This window comes from Camelus bactrianus, chromosome 9 (genome assembly GCF_048773025.1).
Source record: "Camelus bactrianus isolate YW-2024 breed Bactrian camel chromosome 9, ASM4877302v1, whole genome shotgun sequence".
Lineage (NCBI taxonomy): Eukaryota > Metazoa > Chordata > Mammalia > Artiodactyla > Camelidae > Camelus > Camelus bactrianus.
Window position 1 is genome coordinate 19,590,774 of NC_133547.1, and position 12,903 is coordinate 19,603,676.

The 12,903-nt window shown below is 51.4% G+C and overlaps 1 protein-coding gene across 12 annotated transcripts; it reads left to right on the forward strand.

Moving 5' to 3' along the window:
- Window positions 1-898: 898 nt before the first annotated feature.
- C9H19orf12 (chromosome 9 C19orf12 homolog) lies at window positions 899-9,931 on the forward strand. 12 transcript variants are annotated; one of them, XM_074369867.1, is made up of 4 exons: window positions 899-1,032; window positions 1,560-2,352; window positions 5,589-5,758; window positions 8,912-9,931. In XM_074369867.1, the coding sequence occupies exons 3-4, from the start codon at window positions 5,599-5,601 to the stop codon at window positions 9,175-9,177; spliced, it is 426 nt and encodes a 141-aa protein (XP_074225968.1). In that variant the 5' UTR covers window positions 899-1,032; window positions 1,560-2,352; window positions 5,589-5,598; the 3' UTR covers window positions 9,178-9,931. The 12 variants fall into 12 exon arrangements, with proteins under 12 accessions (XP_074225968.1, XP_074225969.1, XP_074225979.1 ...); XM_074369868.1 differs by having other exon boundaries at window positions 2,163-2,352; XM_074369878.1 differs by having other exon boundaries at window positions 2,163-2,265.
- The last annotated feature ends 2,972 nt before the right edge of the window (window positions 9,932-12,903 follow it).

Genomic DNA, 12,903 nt, shown 5'->3' on the forward strand with positions numbered 1-12,903 from the left:
ATATTGTTCTGGCAGTGTGAAAGAGGCCCAGCCCCTGGGTGCCCACAGCACCCCAAGAAAGCAAGGCAGAGCGCTGGTTATAAGCCGGGGCTTGGAGCAGGTGGACCCAGACTGGCGTCTGGACCTTGATACTTGGTGGCCTGGGCTACACCAACCTCTCTGCCACTTGGTGCCTCCCTTCTCCCACCTGTAAGATGGCAATGTCCACGCGGCAGGACTGCCGTCAGGATTGAGTGAGACAGTCCATGGAAAGCCACCAGAAAGAAGTCTTCTTTAAATTTGAGCTGGTTCAAGGCCAGCGTTGGGGAAGGGGGTTCGGGGAAGATGGGGGGACGGCTTCTAGGTAGGCCCCTTTAAAGTCTTCCCTGGCCCTTCTGTTACCCGCACCCCTCATGCCCCCTCCCAAGAGGCTCCCCAGCCTCAGCTTTGCCTTGAAACTGGACCTCCCCTTCCCCTGGAACAAAGGCGGCGCTTGGCCTTTTCAAATCTTTTCAAACCTTTCAAACCAGAGGCTGCTGGTGCCGCCACTGGGACCCGGTGATGTGTGATTCTGCCCCATTCACCGAATACTTGCCAAGACCCGCTGTGCGCTCTGCTCTCCGGCGCCGGGCCTAGGGAGAGGGAGGGGGTCCCCGGGTCCTGAGTGGAGGGTCAAAAGGAGAGAGGGTCTCCCGAGAGGCCCGCGGGCTTGAGCAAGGTCCAAAGGAACCCGACCTAAAACGAGTGTGGGGAGGTGGGGGGCAGGGGTGCGTGAGAAGGCGCGCGGCCTCGGAGCCCCAGTACCCGGGTCCAGGCACCCCAGCGGGCCGGCCGCTCCCGGAGCCGGGCGGGGGCGGGGAGCGCGGGGAGCGCGGGGGCGGGGAGCGCGGCGGCGGCGGCGGCGGCGGCACCGCCGCGACCCGGTTGGTGGGAGCTCCCGGAAGGCCCGGAAGGCCCGGCGCGGCCGAGCCGGAAGGCGGGAGGGTGGGGTCTGCGCCGCGGCCTCGTGTCGCGCGTCTGCCGGCTTGTGACCTCGCGGCGCCGTCCTCGCAGGTAAAGGGCCTGAGCCGGTTTGGGGGCGGGGCGGGGCGGCGCTGGGCTGGAGCGGCTGCGGGGAGGCTCGCCGCGCGCTTGGCCTCTCCGCTCCTGGGTGGGCGGGCGCTGTTAGTGCTTTCGTTTTTCAGATGAAGAAAGGGAGGCACTGAGAGGTGTGTGTGAGTGTCACCTCCCGCAGGAAACCGGTGTGCGTGCGTGTCATCTACCGCAAGAATCTGGGTGCGCCTAGGGCCGGGCGGCGCAAGGCGGGGCACCCCTGGCCTTGCCCTCTGATCTGGACGTTGGTTTAGAGATGATCAGAAAGAGATGTTACAGATTTAGAGGAGGGAAGGTCAGTTTTGTAGGAACTGGTAGCTTCTTTAGCCTTTTAAAAAAGAAATAGGAATAATTTGAGAGGTTGTGAAGCCACCTGTTCACGGGCCAGATAGGTAGGTCGAGGTGTTCTCCGCTAGGGCACTGCTCAGCTCTGGCCTGGGCTGCTGCAGAAGGTGGGCCCAGTGTGGCTTGCTCTTTTGCTTTTTCAGGAGAAACCAGAAATCTGAAGTGTATGTGAAATCTCTTGATTTAAACACTGGCACCTAACTTAAAGTGCCAGTCTGTGGGCTAATCTGACAACGTTTTGCTGATGGGATCTGCTGTGGACACAACGCGGCGGGTGAGCCGGGGATGGGCCGGTGGCGCAGATAGCTAAGAGAATGTACCAGAGATGAAGGAGAATAGTAAAGGCATTTATTAGGGGTACACTGCCCTTGACAACAGCGGGGCACACAGAGGAGAGGTGTCTGTGTGAGCACGGGGCGAAGAACAAAGGAAAAGTTTAATAGTTACGCTGTTGTAGGCAACAGCGGGCCACATAGGCAAGAGGTGCCTGAGTGAGCTCAGGGAGTCGGCTGTTGGGGTCTTTTATAAGGTAGGGCCTCAAGGTGCCTGATCCGGTTGTGCACAAGTCTCTGATTGGTTGTAGGTGAGATAAGAAGTTGAGGGTCATGAAGGGCAGTAGGGTTGATGACTCTGATAAGGTGGGCTGAAACAAGCCAGCCTGAGCAATTGTGAGATTAGGCATTACCTAGGGCTATCAGTTTGTTAGGGCAAACATGCCGGGTAAAGAATGTACTTTATCTATTGAGGGATTGCAGGCTGATATCTGAGAGCCCAGAAATGGAGGTTGTTGGACTTTGAAGGATGTCAGTTGGCCCCACAGGATCCACCTGCAGCATTTGCCCTGGAGAGGTGAGAAGACACGATTTATAGGAGCCACTGGGCACAGTGGAGTTTTGTAAATTCCACCAGAAAAGTATAAAGTACTGAGGATTCCAGGTGAGTGCGATCACTCTGATTCTTAACGAGGCTCTGCTTTTCTGATTGTTTAGAAGAACCGTGTTCATGGAGGTCTGTGTTAGCTCTGGAGCTTTCCTCTCCCTCATCTCTCACAATCTGGTCCATCTCAGAAAGCCAGGCTGCAGTCCCAGGGACAGGCTTATCTCCCTCTCCCCCAAATCCCTGCTGTAATCAAGCAGACCAGCCTGGGTGCTTGCAAGAAACCAGGGCTTCACATTGGCATTTGCCTTCCCTACGGCTGGCAGATGGGCTTCCTGTGGCCAGAGCCTGTTTCATGGACAAGTCTGATTCTGAAATAGGTGTGATATGTATGGGGGAGGGGGGGTGAGGGAACACCCCCACCCCTTTGAGGTCTGTTCCCCTCAGAGTGCTCCTTCTGCCTCCTCCCTCCTCACCCACTTCTCTGCCACTTACAGACAGAGGCAGCCGGAGTGGGAGAAGGAGGGGCAGGACTGGCTTCTCTGCTCAATCTGGCAAGCCTGGAGAAGTGAGGAGGGGAAGGGGCTGCAAACCTTTCTTTGACAACAAGAGTCTGTTGATGCTCCAACTTCTAAAATGATTCTTGCAAGGAAATTAGACCAGCGTTCCCTCAGATGGAGGCAGCCACAGTGGCTCCTCTTTACTCATGGTGTGAAACCATTGGACCCAGCAGGAGCTGGGCCACTTCCTCCCACACATCATGATACCTGCTGGCCCTCTGGACCTGCAGAGCTCTGGGCTTATACCTTGTGGGGGCCCAACTGGGGCTAAGTGGAGGTTGGAGGTAGCCTTTGCACAATAATGCCTCATTAGCCTCTGTGGGTTTCAACTTAGCCACTCAGAGCAGTTTGGAAGCTTTTTTTTTTTTTTTAAGACAGTAGAGGATGAAGTGGGTTTGTATGTATGTATCTGTTTCTTGCCTCTTTTACGTGCATTTTCTTGCTGTGCAGAAACTGTTTCGAGAGTAATTCTGCAGAAGGTTTGTTTTAGGGGTGGCGTCTGGGCAGAGTGCACTGGTCTGGAAGCCAGCCTCGCAGATCAAGCGTAGTGAGGCTCAGGGTCTTCATGCCCCTGGGAGTGGGAGGCTCATTGCAGCCTTCCCAGGACCTCAGCTGCATCTCCCTTTTTATCTCTCTTTTTTCCAGCATAATTGAGAATTAAAAAGCTGGATATAAACCAGAGCTAAGCTAGAAGGTGATCACTTTACAGAAAGATTTTTAGCTTTTTGAAAGGTTTTACTGTGAAATTAATTCCTTTGGTTTATCTTAACACATATTTGAAATTAGACATTTTGTTTGTGTAGCTTTACAAGACCAAGGCTATTGGGCAAATCAGGTTACTCCCCACTCCCCAATTTCTGAGTGGCCTCTGTCACGTGCAGTTCCTTCGCTGTTACAAGGCTATAATGTGATCTTGACGTTTGTGCCTGGACCATTCTTGACCTCTGGAGGAGTGGAAGGGGGTTCTCTTGCAGGGAGGAGGAGGGGTCATGCGCTCTGTCTGAACATGGTGACCACTGGTGAGCAGAGGCCCCTGGAAGCCAAGAGGCATTTTGGTACCTGGGAGCCAGAGCAAGGACAAGCACACCTGGATTCTCCTCCAGTCCCTCGGGGAACCCTGCAGGGCTGCCCCTCTGCTGCCCCTCACACCCGACTTGGTGAATTGACACATCTAGAGGATGTCTCTTTGCAATTTCTGAACTCGAGGACTGAGTAACAGGTGTCAAACATCTTGCTGTCCAAGGTGAGGGCAGAAGACCACCTGGGGGCTGTAAATACAGAATCTCACTCCATCTATACTGGCTGCATTGAGCAAGATAGAATCACTGATGTCAAGAATATCAAAAAAAATAAGGGGAAATTTACAGGGGCTGGAGCACAGGGTCCTTCTTACTTTTCCTGGGGCTAGAAGGAAGCTCTGACTGTGCTGATATGGGAGGTCCACAGATTCGTTCTCAGTGCTCAGAATTCTCTTGGGATTGGGGGAATGATTTTACATTAGAGACTAGTTCCGGATTATCCTTGGGTTAAAAAAGAAAGCTCATATATCCAAAAGATACTGAGCAATAGGGTCTGCTCCAAACTCCCACAGTCAAGTTCCTTTAGTGGATGTTTGTGTGTCTCAGCCTTGAATGAAAAGAGGAGTGTTGGTGAGAAAGAAGAGTGCCCATTGAGCCTTGGGTCCAGCTGAAGCCAAAGTGGAAGCACCCACTCAGTGCCGCTTTGATTTTACTTCCTACCCTTCCAGGTGGCCCGTCAGTGCCGGGGCTCTCCATTCCCACCAGCCCTGGGGCTGACCCCGCCCTGGCCTCACCCTTGCCCCTACCTGGCATTCTGCCAGTGGCAGTTCCCTGACCCCAGAGTACTGTTCTAAAGATTATTGTTCAAAAGTCCATCCGTCTGTCATCTATCCATCCATATGCACACCCCTAGAACTCTCTGATTTCTTTTATTCTCTGGTTGTTTCATCATACTATGTCATCCTATCTCTGCCTTTGGTGTCCCATGAGTAGAATGGATGGACTTTAGAAGTGGTTGCTTGTAGGAGCCAGTGGTGTGTGTTAGGAACAGAACATTGGTTTAGAGACATCGTATCTGAGAGTCTACAGTGTTCCAGGCTTGCTCCAGGCACTTTGTATCCATTCTAGTTACACTTACAAGAATCCAGCCTGTAGGTGGCTTATTTCCATCTGACAGGTAAGGAATCTGACACTCTGCTCGGGGTCAACCGGTGGATACAAGGCTGTGTGGTCGCAGAGTCCCATGCATTCCCCTTCTCTGGCTTGCCATGAGCTGAGGTGCCCTGTCTCACAGAAGAGGACGTGAGGCTGGAACTTTGCACGCTCAGCCAGGCTTTGTGCTCAGAGTCTGCCTGACCCGGGTGAAAGGCCACTGCACTGATGCAAGAGAGCGCGGACTTGCTTCACTCGTGGTGAACTGGTGGAGCATGTGGCCGGGGTTCCTCCTTAATCAGGCGTAGATCAGAAGTTAATCAGAGGGCAGAGAAGACCTTTCATCCCCTTGGCTGATTCTGTCTGCTTATTAACTGAACGCTGCCCTGCTTTCTCTGTGACAGAGAACTTGTCACGTGACTGTGGGGGTGCCGTCCATCGTGCGCATGACAGAGCTCCTATTTACCAACCATGGGGACCCTTCCTTGGAACTATAGGAAGAGTAACATTTGGGTGGATATACCCTTCACTCACTGAAAGTGCCCTTCGGAACGCTTCCTTCTAGGCCTGCCACAATGCCCGTCGTGGTAAAGGACATCATGAAACTGCTGTGTTCCATCTCCGAGGAGAAGAACATGAAGGCAACCATCAGGCACTCCGGGAGGGGCGCCCTGGTCGCAGGGGCCGTGGCCTTCGTTGGTGGTTTGGTTGGCGGCCCACCAGGAGTAGCCTTTGGTAAGTGCGAGGGTCCCGCAGGGACAGTTGTTGGAAAAAGGCCTTTGAAACCACAGGGACCTCATGAAAGCCTCTGCCCTGTGTGGGAAGTTTGTTGAGCTAAGGTTGCTTCTGAGAAATGGTCTTTGGGAACATATATAGTCCTGTTAAAAACACAGGCTTCTGTGTGAATGTCTCAGAAGTGAAGGGTGCCCTTGAAAATGGCATTTATGTCACACAGACCTGGAGGACACTTCTCCCCTGCCCCAGGGATGTGTCCCAGGGTCTGACGATTTCAGGGTGTCCCAGGTCCCTTGAACAGCCTCCCTCCCCCATCACCACTGCCCAGCACCGCAGAGGGGAAGCGAGAGGAACCCGGGACTGGCCCAGCACCTCCTTGGGGCTGGTGCTGTTGGGCCATTTTACATAAGCTCAGTCACAGAGCACTTCCTCGTTCTGAAAGCAAGCAGTCCGAGGTAGGAACAGCAACAAGCAAACTCCTAGAGGGGTCATCCCTGCCCCCTGCTTTTAGCACCCGCTTCTGTTTGGGAACCAGTTACTGGCAACAAATGAAAGTTTGACTGATTTTTTCGCATCGTTCCTTGGAGCTAGAAGTGATGTTGCTTTCTTTGGCTGAGGAGCAAGAAGAATTCCCGTGTGGCCCTGAACCACGGGCTAGGGGTGGTGTCAGAGAGCTGGCCGCTGTCCCGACCTGACATAGGGGAGGGGACAGATAAGGCCTCCCTTGAGGTGCCTCAGATGGACCCTGTCACACGGGGGCATCAGTGCAAAGCATGGGCTCAGCAAATATTTACTGAATGCCTCCTCTGTGCGGGGCAGCCTGTGCTGGGGATACAGGGCCAAGGAAAGCCCACAGTCTGGTAGAAATTCTTCCTTGCAGTCTTCATATGAGTACAGGCTGTTCTTCTGAGGCTGGCTTCTGTGTCCCAATGCACTGGCAAGGCTTCTTGCTCCCTTCTTGCTCTGTTCCTCCCTTCGGTAGCAGGATTGACGTTCAAGGATGTTTTATTAAGCTGAGGCCACACTGGGGAGAAAAAAATCAGTTTGGGGGGTGGCCCCAGACACTCCATCTGTACATTTCCATTTCCAAACTCTATGCATTAGTGAGTTCTGGCTTCCACTTCTTGCCATCCAGGAAGTGGCCCGTGGGGGAGGAGACAAGGCCATCGCCTTCTTCCTCGGTGACATCCCGTATCTTTGTCCTGCCCCATCTGGTGTGCTCAGGGAGGGCTTGCTGCGATCATTTATTGTATAGCTGTGCCCAGATGCCATTTGAGGGGCATATATTTTGTTCAGATTGAGGAAAAGCTGATAGAGAACAGGATATCTGCAAAGAGAACCCAGGGGATTCACTCACTACTTGCAGCCCTTGGTCATGGCCGGGAGCATCATTTTACCCAGAAAACAAAGGAATTTTCTCTTCTCCAAAGAGTTAGTAATTTGCTGGTCGATATTTCCTGGCGACTTTTCACATTAAGTGCTGCTCTAAATCAAATATTGATGTTCTCATAAAGGTTTAGTGCAGATGAGTGCAACTCTTGTCGGCTCTAAGCGTTTCACTGGTGTCATGAGGAAAAGTTCAGTAAAACTTGCAAATGACTGGCTCTGCCTCCCTGGAATGCTGCTTTCTTTCAGAGTGCGGGGCAGATGTCTGTCCAGGGGCAGTGTTCAGCCTCCGTGACCCGAGGCTGGCCAGCCCGGTCCCCACGTCAGAGGAGGTGTGTGCTTCCAGGTGCCTCCACACTTGGCTTTCTGAGATAGAGCAGGATTTACTGCCTATCGGCCGAGTCCAGCCTACACATTTGGGTTTTACCAGTTTTTGCATTAATGATCTTTTTCTGTCCCAGATCCATCCCACAATACCACGTTGCATTTAACGATCATGTCTCCTTAGTCTCCTCTGGTCTTCTTTTTTTTTTTTTTACAGCTTTGATAGTTTTGAGGTGTACTGGTCAGATATTTTGTAGAATGCCTCTCAATTTGGCTCTGCCTGATGCCCTTCTCATGATTACACTGGGGTTATGGATCTTTGGAAGGAGTGCCACAGAGGTGAAGGACGCTTCTCATAGCACATTTCAGGGCATCCATGGGACCTCCCTCGTGATGCTCGCCTTGAGCACCTGGTTCAGGCCAGTTTTGTCCACTGCAAAGTTACTGTTTCCCCGTTCCATACTCTCTTCCTCCAAAGAGAGTCACCAAGTCCAGCCCGGCTGCATCTTTTAAGTATCTGATTGCCAATATTTTAAAATTGTGGGACTTTTTAAAGATACAAATCTGGCATTCCACGTAGCAGCAGTTGGCTGGCACGGGGTAGCCACTGCTCCTTCGCACAGAGACCCAGCTCTCCAGGTCACCACAGGCCCATGCAGCCCACCTCACTCCTTTCGGTTACCTGCCCGGCTCCTTGAGTGTGAGACCCCTGCCCTAGGACATCTTTCTGTAGCACACTGTACCCGACCTGGTTAAATGGACCTTTCCATTGATACAAGGTCTTCAGGTCCTTAAATAGCACGCTTTTACTTTGATGATAATAAATTTACATTTAAAAATAATGCTTGTGCCCGTCTAGGTAACAGAGAGAGAAATAGTTTAGTACATTAAATTTGTTATCTATCATCGTACAACTTCGGAGGGGTTGTGTGAAAATGTTTCAAGAGAAGACACCTCCTCATCTGTCCCCAGGGTCTCTTCACCACCTGATTTCACTGGGAATTTCAAAGTTCAGGGCTGAGGAGCCACTCACTGGAGGGAACAGGCTCACCACTGAGATGGTTCTCCTTGAAAATGTATTTGCTTCTCAGCCCTCTCCTTTGAGATGAGAGAAATTTTTATGGGAGGCGTGGAAACCTTCATTTCAGCCCATGAAGAGGATTTTAGCTAGCACAGCTCTGAGGTGGGAGGTGCTTCACATTGCACAGTGAGTGGAGAGCTTAGGGGAGGGCACCTTTGGGTGTCAATTATCTGAGCCAAATGGACCGCAGACCACGTAAACCTTTGCCCTCCGCCTTCCTGGAGGAGCAGATACGAAGCCGAGCCCGTTCTGACTCGCTCATGAATGTGCCCACTCGTCAGGCCAGAGGACAGGTGCTCACTGAGAACCTGTGGCCATCATTTATGAATAAGGCCGACTAATTGACTAATCCTCTTTTCTAGGGGGCGCCGTTGGGGGTCTATTAGGCGCGTGGATGACGAGTGGACAGTTTAAGCCAGTTCCTCAGATCTTAATGGAGCTGCCGCCTGCCGAGCAGCAGAAGCTCTTTAACGAGGCCGTCGCCATCCTCAGGCACCTGGAGTGGACGGACGCCGTGCAGCTGACCATGCTGGTCATGGGCAGTGAGGCCCTGCAGCAGCAGCTGCTGGCGATGCTGGCCAACTACATCACCACGGAGCTCCAGGCGGAAATTCGGTACGACGACTAGGCCGCTGCTCTGGGGAGCGGGGGTCCGTCCGAGGTGATTCCCCCCATGGCCCTGGCTCATGGCAGGTGACCTGGGAGCTGGGGGAAGCCCCGCATCGTCAGTGTGTCACCCTAAACTGGAGCGAAATCTCCTGCTGGAGTGGCTGCTGCTGTGACCTGTCATGTTCTGGAAGTCATTTATGAAGACACTGTGTTCTGTGGCTGTGTGCTCCACTGTGCCCTGACAACCTTTCGGCAGGGAAGATGGTGAACGTCACATTGAGCCTTCTGATCTTGTGAAGATGACGCCTGTCCAGGCACCCTTTGCACAGCCAGCCCCTCTCAGGGCCTGGGTCTCGGGACCTCAGAGCTGGCCCAAGCTGGAATCATGTTTACCTCTTGAATGCACCTTCCCCCCCGCCCCTGGTCCCCCAGTGACTTCTGAGTGGCCTCACGGAGGGGCATTCGGCCTGCTGAGTGAAGCCACAAATGTCAGTGGCACCCAGCCCCTCCCCCACTAGCTGTCACCTGGGCTCTGGCCCCTCCCAGGGGCTTGCTTTCCCTATCTGAAAAATCACCGTACTTCTTAGGTTCTGCTTTTTAATTAAATATTTTCAGTAAAAAAGTACTGCTCTTTCTGATGGGGTAGGATCGTAAACTCTCTCTAAGAAATGTACCCACCCTAAATTTCCCCTAATACTGTTTTTGCTTTGCTCTCAGAACCGTAACTTGACTGACAAGTGTCATCAAATTGCAATAAATATTTTGTAACCAGTCCTTTTTGTACCTATTTTGTGTAAAGTATCTCTAACATTCGAAGTCATAAACAAGGGAAGGTATGGGATTTGTGGCTTTAAAGAATGAAAGAAAGCTCTGAGTTCCAGTGCCTGAGACCTGCCTTTCAGAAATGCTCTGGCTCCTGTGCTGCAGGTGTGTGGACACCGCCCTGAGCCTCCCCTAGCAACCGCAGAACATCTCTTGGGTCTCCAGGGACCAGGACAGAAGCAGCACTGGCCTCCCTGGGGTGCAGAGGGAGGCATGCCCGCTGAGGCGGTTCAATATCCCACACCTCCGTGTGTGGAAAGAAAACTTCAGGGTGAATTGGAACCCATGGTGATTAAGGAAGGATCGAGCTTTTATCTCAGAAAAGTTACTCTTCATCTGACTAGCACAAATCAGGTGTCCGGGCACAGGCCCCGGCTTGAGGAAGCCACTTCGGTCATTTGCACTGCTTGGGTTTGGGGAGGTAGGGCGAGGCCCATTGAGATGATTCTCCTGACTCAGAAGGTGACTGGGGGGTTGGGGGAAGCCCTACCCATTCATTTCTCGTGTGTTGGGTCCTACTATGCCAGGCCCAGGGGACACAGGTGGTCCCAGCTCAGAGGTCCTGCATCTGTGACCACTGGAGTCCCTCCCCTGGCCTGCCTGCCTTCCCCCCTGGGAAAACCACTCCAGGGAGGAGATGGCCCGACTGCTGGCCAATTTGGCATTGGACAGAGCAGGCCTTGCTGAATGAAGCCACTAGCTGGGTCCTGGGTGACTTGCAATGGGCTTTGAGTCCAGACCTCAAGTCTTGTCTCCCCCAAGAGCTGAAAGCACCTTCTTTGCTTTCTCCTTCAAACAGCTATGGCTTTTGTATTTCCATTTCTGTATCTTCTTTGAAATTCTTCATTTATTTTTGAATAGGTAATACCAACCTGGTACAAAACTTAGAAGATAACCAAGAGATCCAAATGGATAAGGAAGGTGTCCTCTTACCCTGACCCCAGCTCCAGCCCCTCCCCAGATGCAGCCACTGGACCAATTTCTCATGCACTCCTTTAACTATGTTTTTAGATAATCTTTGAAAACTATTCCTTTCCTTTTATTTGTCAGTGTTTATTGCTGAAAACACAGAAAAATCCAACAAAATAAAAACCACTACAAATTTCACTGCCCAGAAAACCACTATTAATTCATACAAACCAGGGGGAGGGTGTAGGTCAAAGTGCTATTGTGCACGCTTAGCATGCACGAGGTCCTGGGTTCCATCTCCAGTACCTCCTCTAAAAAATAAATAAGTAAATAAACTTAATTACCTCCTTCCATCCCCCGGAAAAAAAACTAAAAAAAAAATTCATGTAAACCTTTTAATGCCATGTATGTGTATTTCTGATGTGTTTGCATCCTTACTGTTCAGACCTTTTTGAACACTTTTACCAATTAACGTAAAACAACACTTGTGATTTGAACCCCCTTGTAAACGTGTGTAATGGCTTTATACTATTCCATTGCACTAAACCGTGTACCTGCTGTAGTTTCCTTTGTAGGCTTTTACTGTTACGGTGCTACAGTGAACACTTCTCTGCTAATATTCTTTTCCTATTTTGGGTTATGGTAGTCTTTAGGGTAGATTTCTCAAAGTGAAATTGCTGGATTAAAAACCATGCAGTGTTTTTTAAGGCTGTTGTTATATTCTGTCAAAACGATTTCCAGAGAGACAGTATCAATAATTTGCTCTCGCAACAAAAGGTTTTGGGGCGTGCTTATTTTGTCATATCCTCACCAAGAAGTAGTAGTTGGTGATGCCTGACATCTTAGTTTGATTTGTTTTAATTTGGATGGGGCTGTTAACAAGGCCAGGGGGAACTCCTGGTGGCCACCTGCCCAGGCAGTGCTGAGAGCCCCTGGGTCCCTGTGGCCTGGGCCCAGCAGAGGGAGAGGGGGCCCTGGCCTGAGCTGGGTCCTGGCTGGGAGGTGGCGGCCGTTTGGCCAGGGGACAGCAGGGGAGCACCAGGGGGGTAAGGAGGAAGCTGAGGAAGAAGCCTTTTGGGGGGGACCCAGTAATTATAAAAAGGAACCATCTGCTCTGGGCGGGTTATTAACCTGCTTTGGGTGTTGACATGACAGTGCCGAGCGAGATTTTTCACAGACAGATGGTGTATTTTTAGCTAGAATGAACTTCCTTATTTATTTTGTTTTTTGTTTTTGTTTCTTGAGAAGTCTGGCTTAGAAGTAAACAGGGCCAGGTGTGTTGCAATGCGGGAGGCTGGGAGGACTGGGGCTCAGGGTGTGGAAGGGTCATCTTCCCCATTAGTTATTGACAGGTGCCACCTAGTGGTCAAGAGGGCACATCCTTTCTCCTCTTCCCTCTGAGCCGGGCCCACGGGGCCTTCTCTGTGTCTCCAGCCAGGCCAGGATGTAGCTCTGCAAGGATGCTGTTTTATGCCCTCGGAAGGGGCTGGGGCCTTCCTGAGGTTATAAGAAGCCATGAACAGAACATTAGCCCTGTCTCCTGCAACCTTTTTGCATATAAACCAGAATGTCTCTCAATCCTGAACAATCGACATACGGCAATTAAGAAATGCCAGGATTCATCTAAACCACACAGGGCCAGGGGACTGTCTGATGTGTTTTCAGTTTGTTGGGAGGAGATAAATGGCTTTATTAGCTGGAGGTGGCTTCTCAGACCATTCTGATAACAAGTCAGGAGGCAAATCTTGGACCTGGCCAGTTGCATCGCAGCCTCGGGGCAGCTGCGGGTGCCCCAAATGCTGGCAAAGTCAGGGAGCTGAAACACATTTCTCTAAACTATAGAAGTGATGGCTATTTATTAAATTTCTGTGGGCTTTAAAGAGAGGACTTTACTCTTTCTCATTTGCAATTAAGCAAATGCAAGGATAATATCTAGGCGATATCTGTTACACACCAATTAATTAGTATAAATAAATAGAAATGATCAAACCCAGAGCTGGCAGGGCTGTGGGAA

Coding starts and splice junctions, on each gene's coding strand:
- C9H19orf12 (XM_074369867.1), top strand. CDS start 5,599: ATGCCCGTCGTGGTAAAGGACATCATGAAACTGCTGTGTTCCATCTCC. Junction 5,759..8,911: donor CCCACCAGGAGTAGCCTTTG/GTAAGTGCGAGG, acceptor CCTCTTTTCTAG/GGGGCGCCGTTGGGGGTCTA.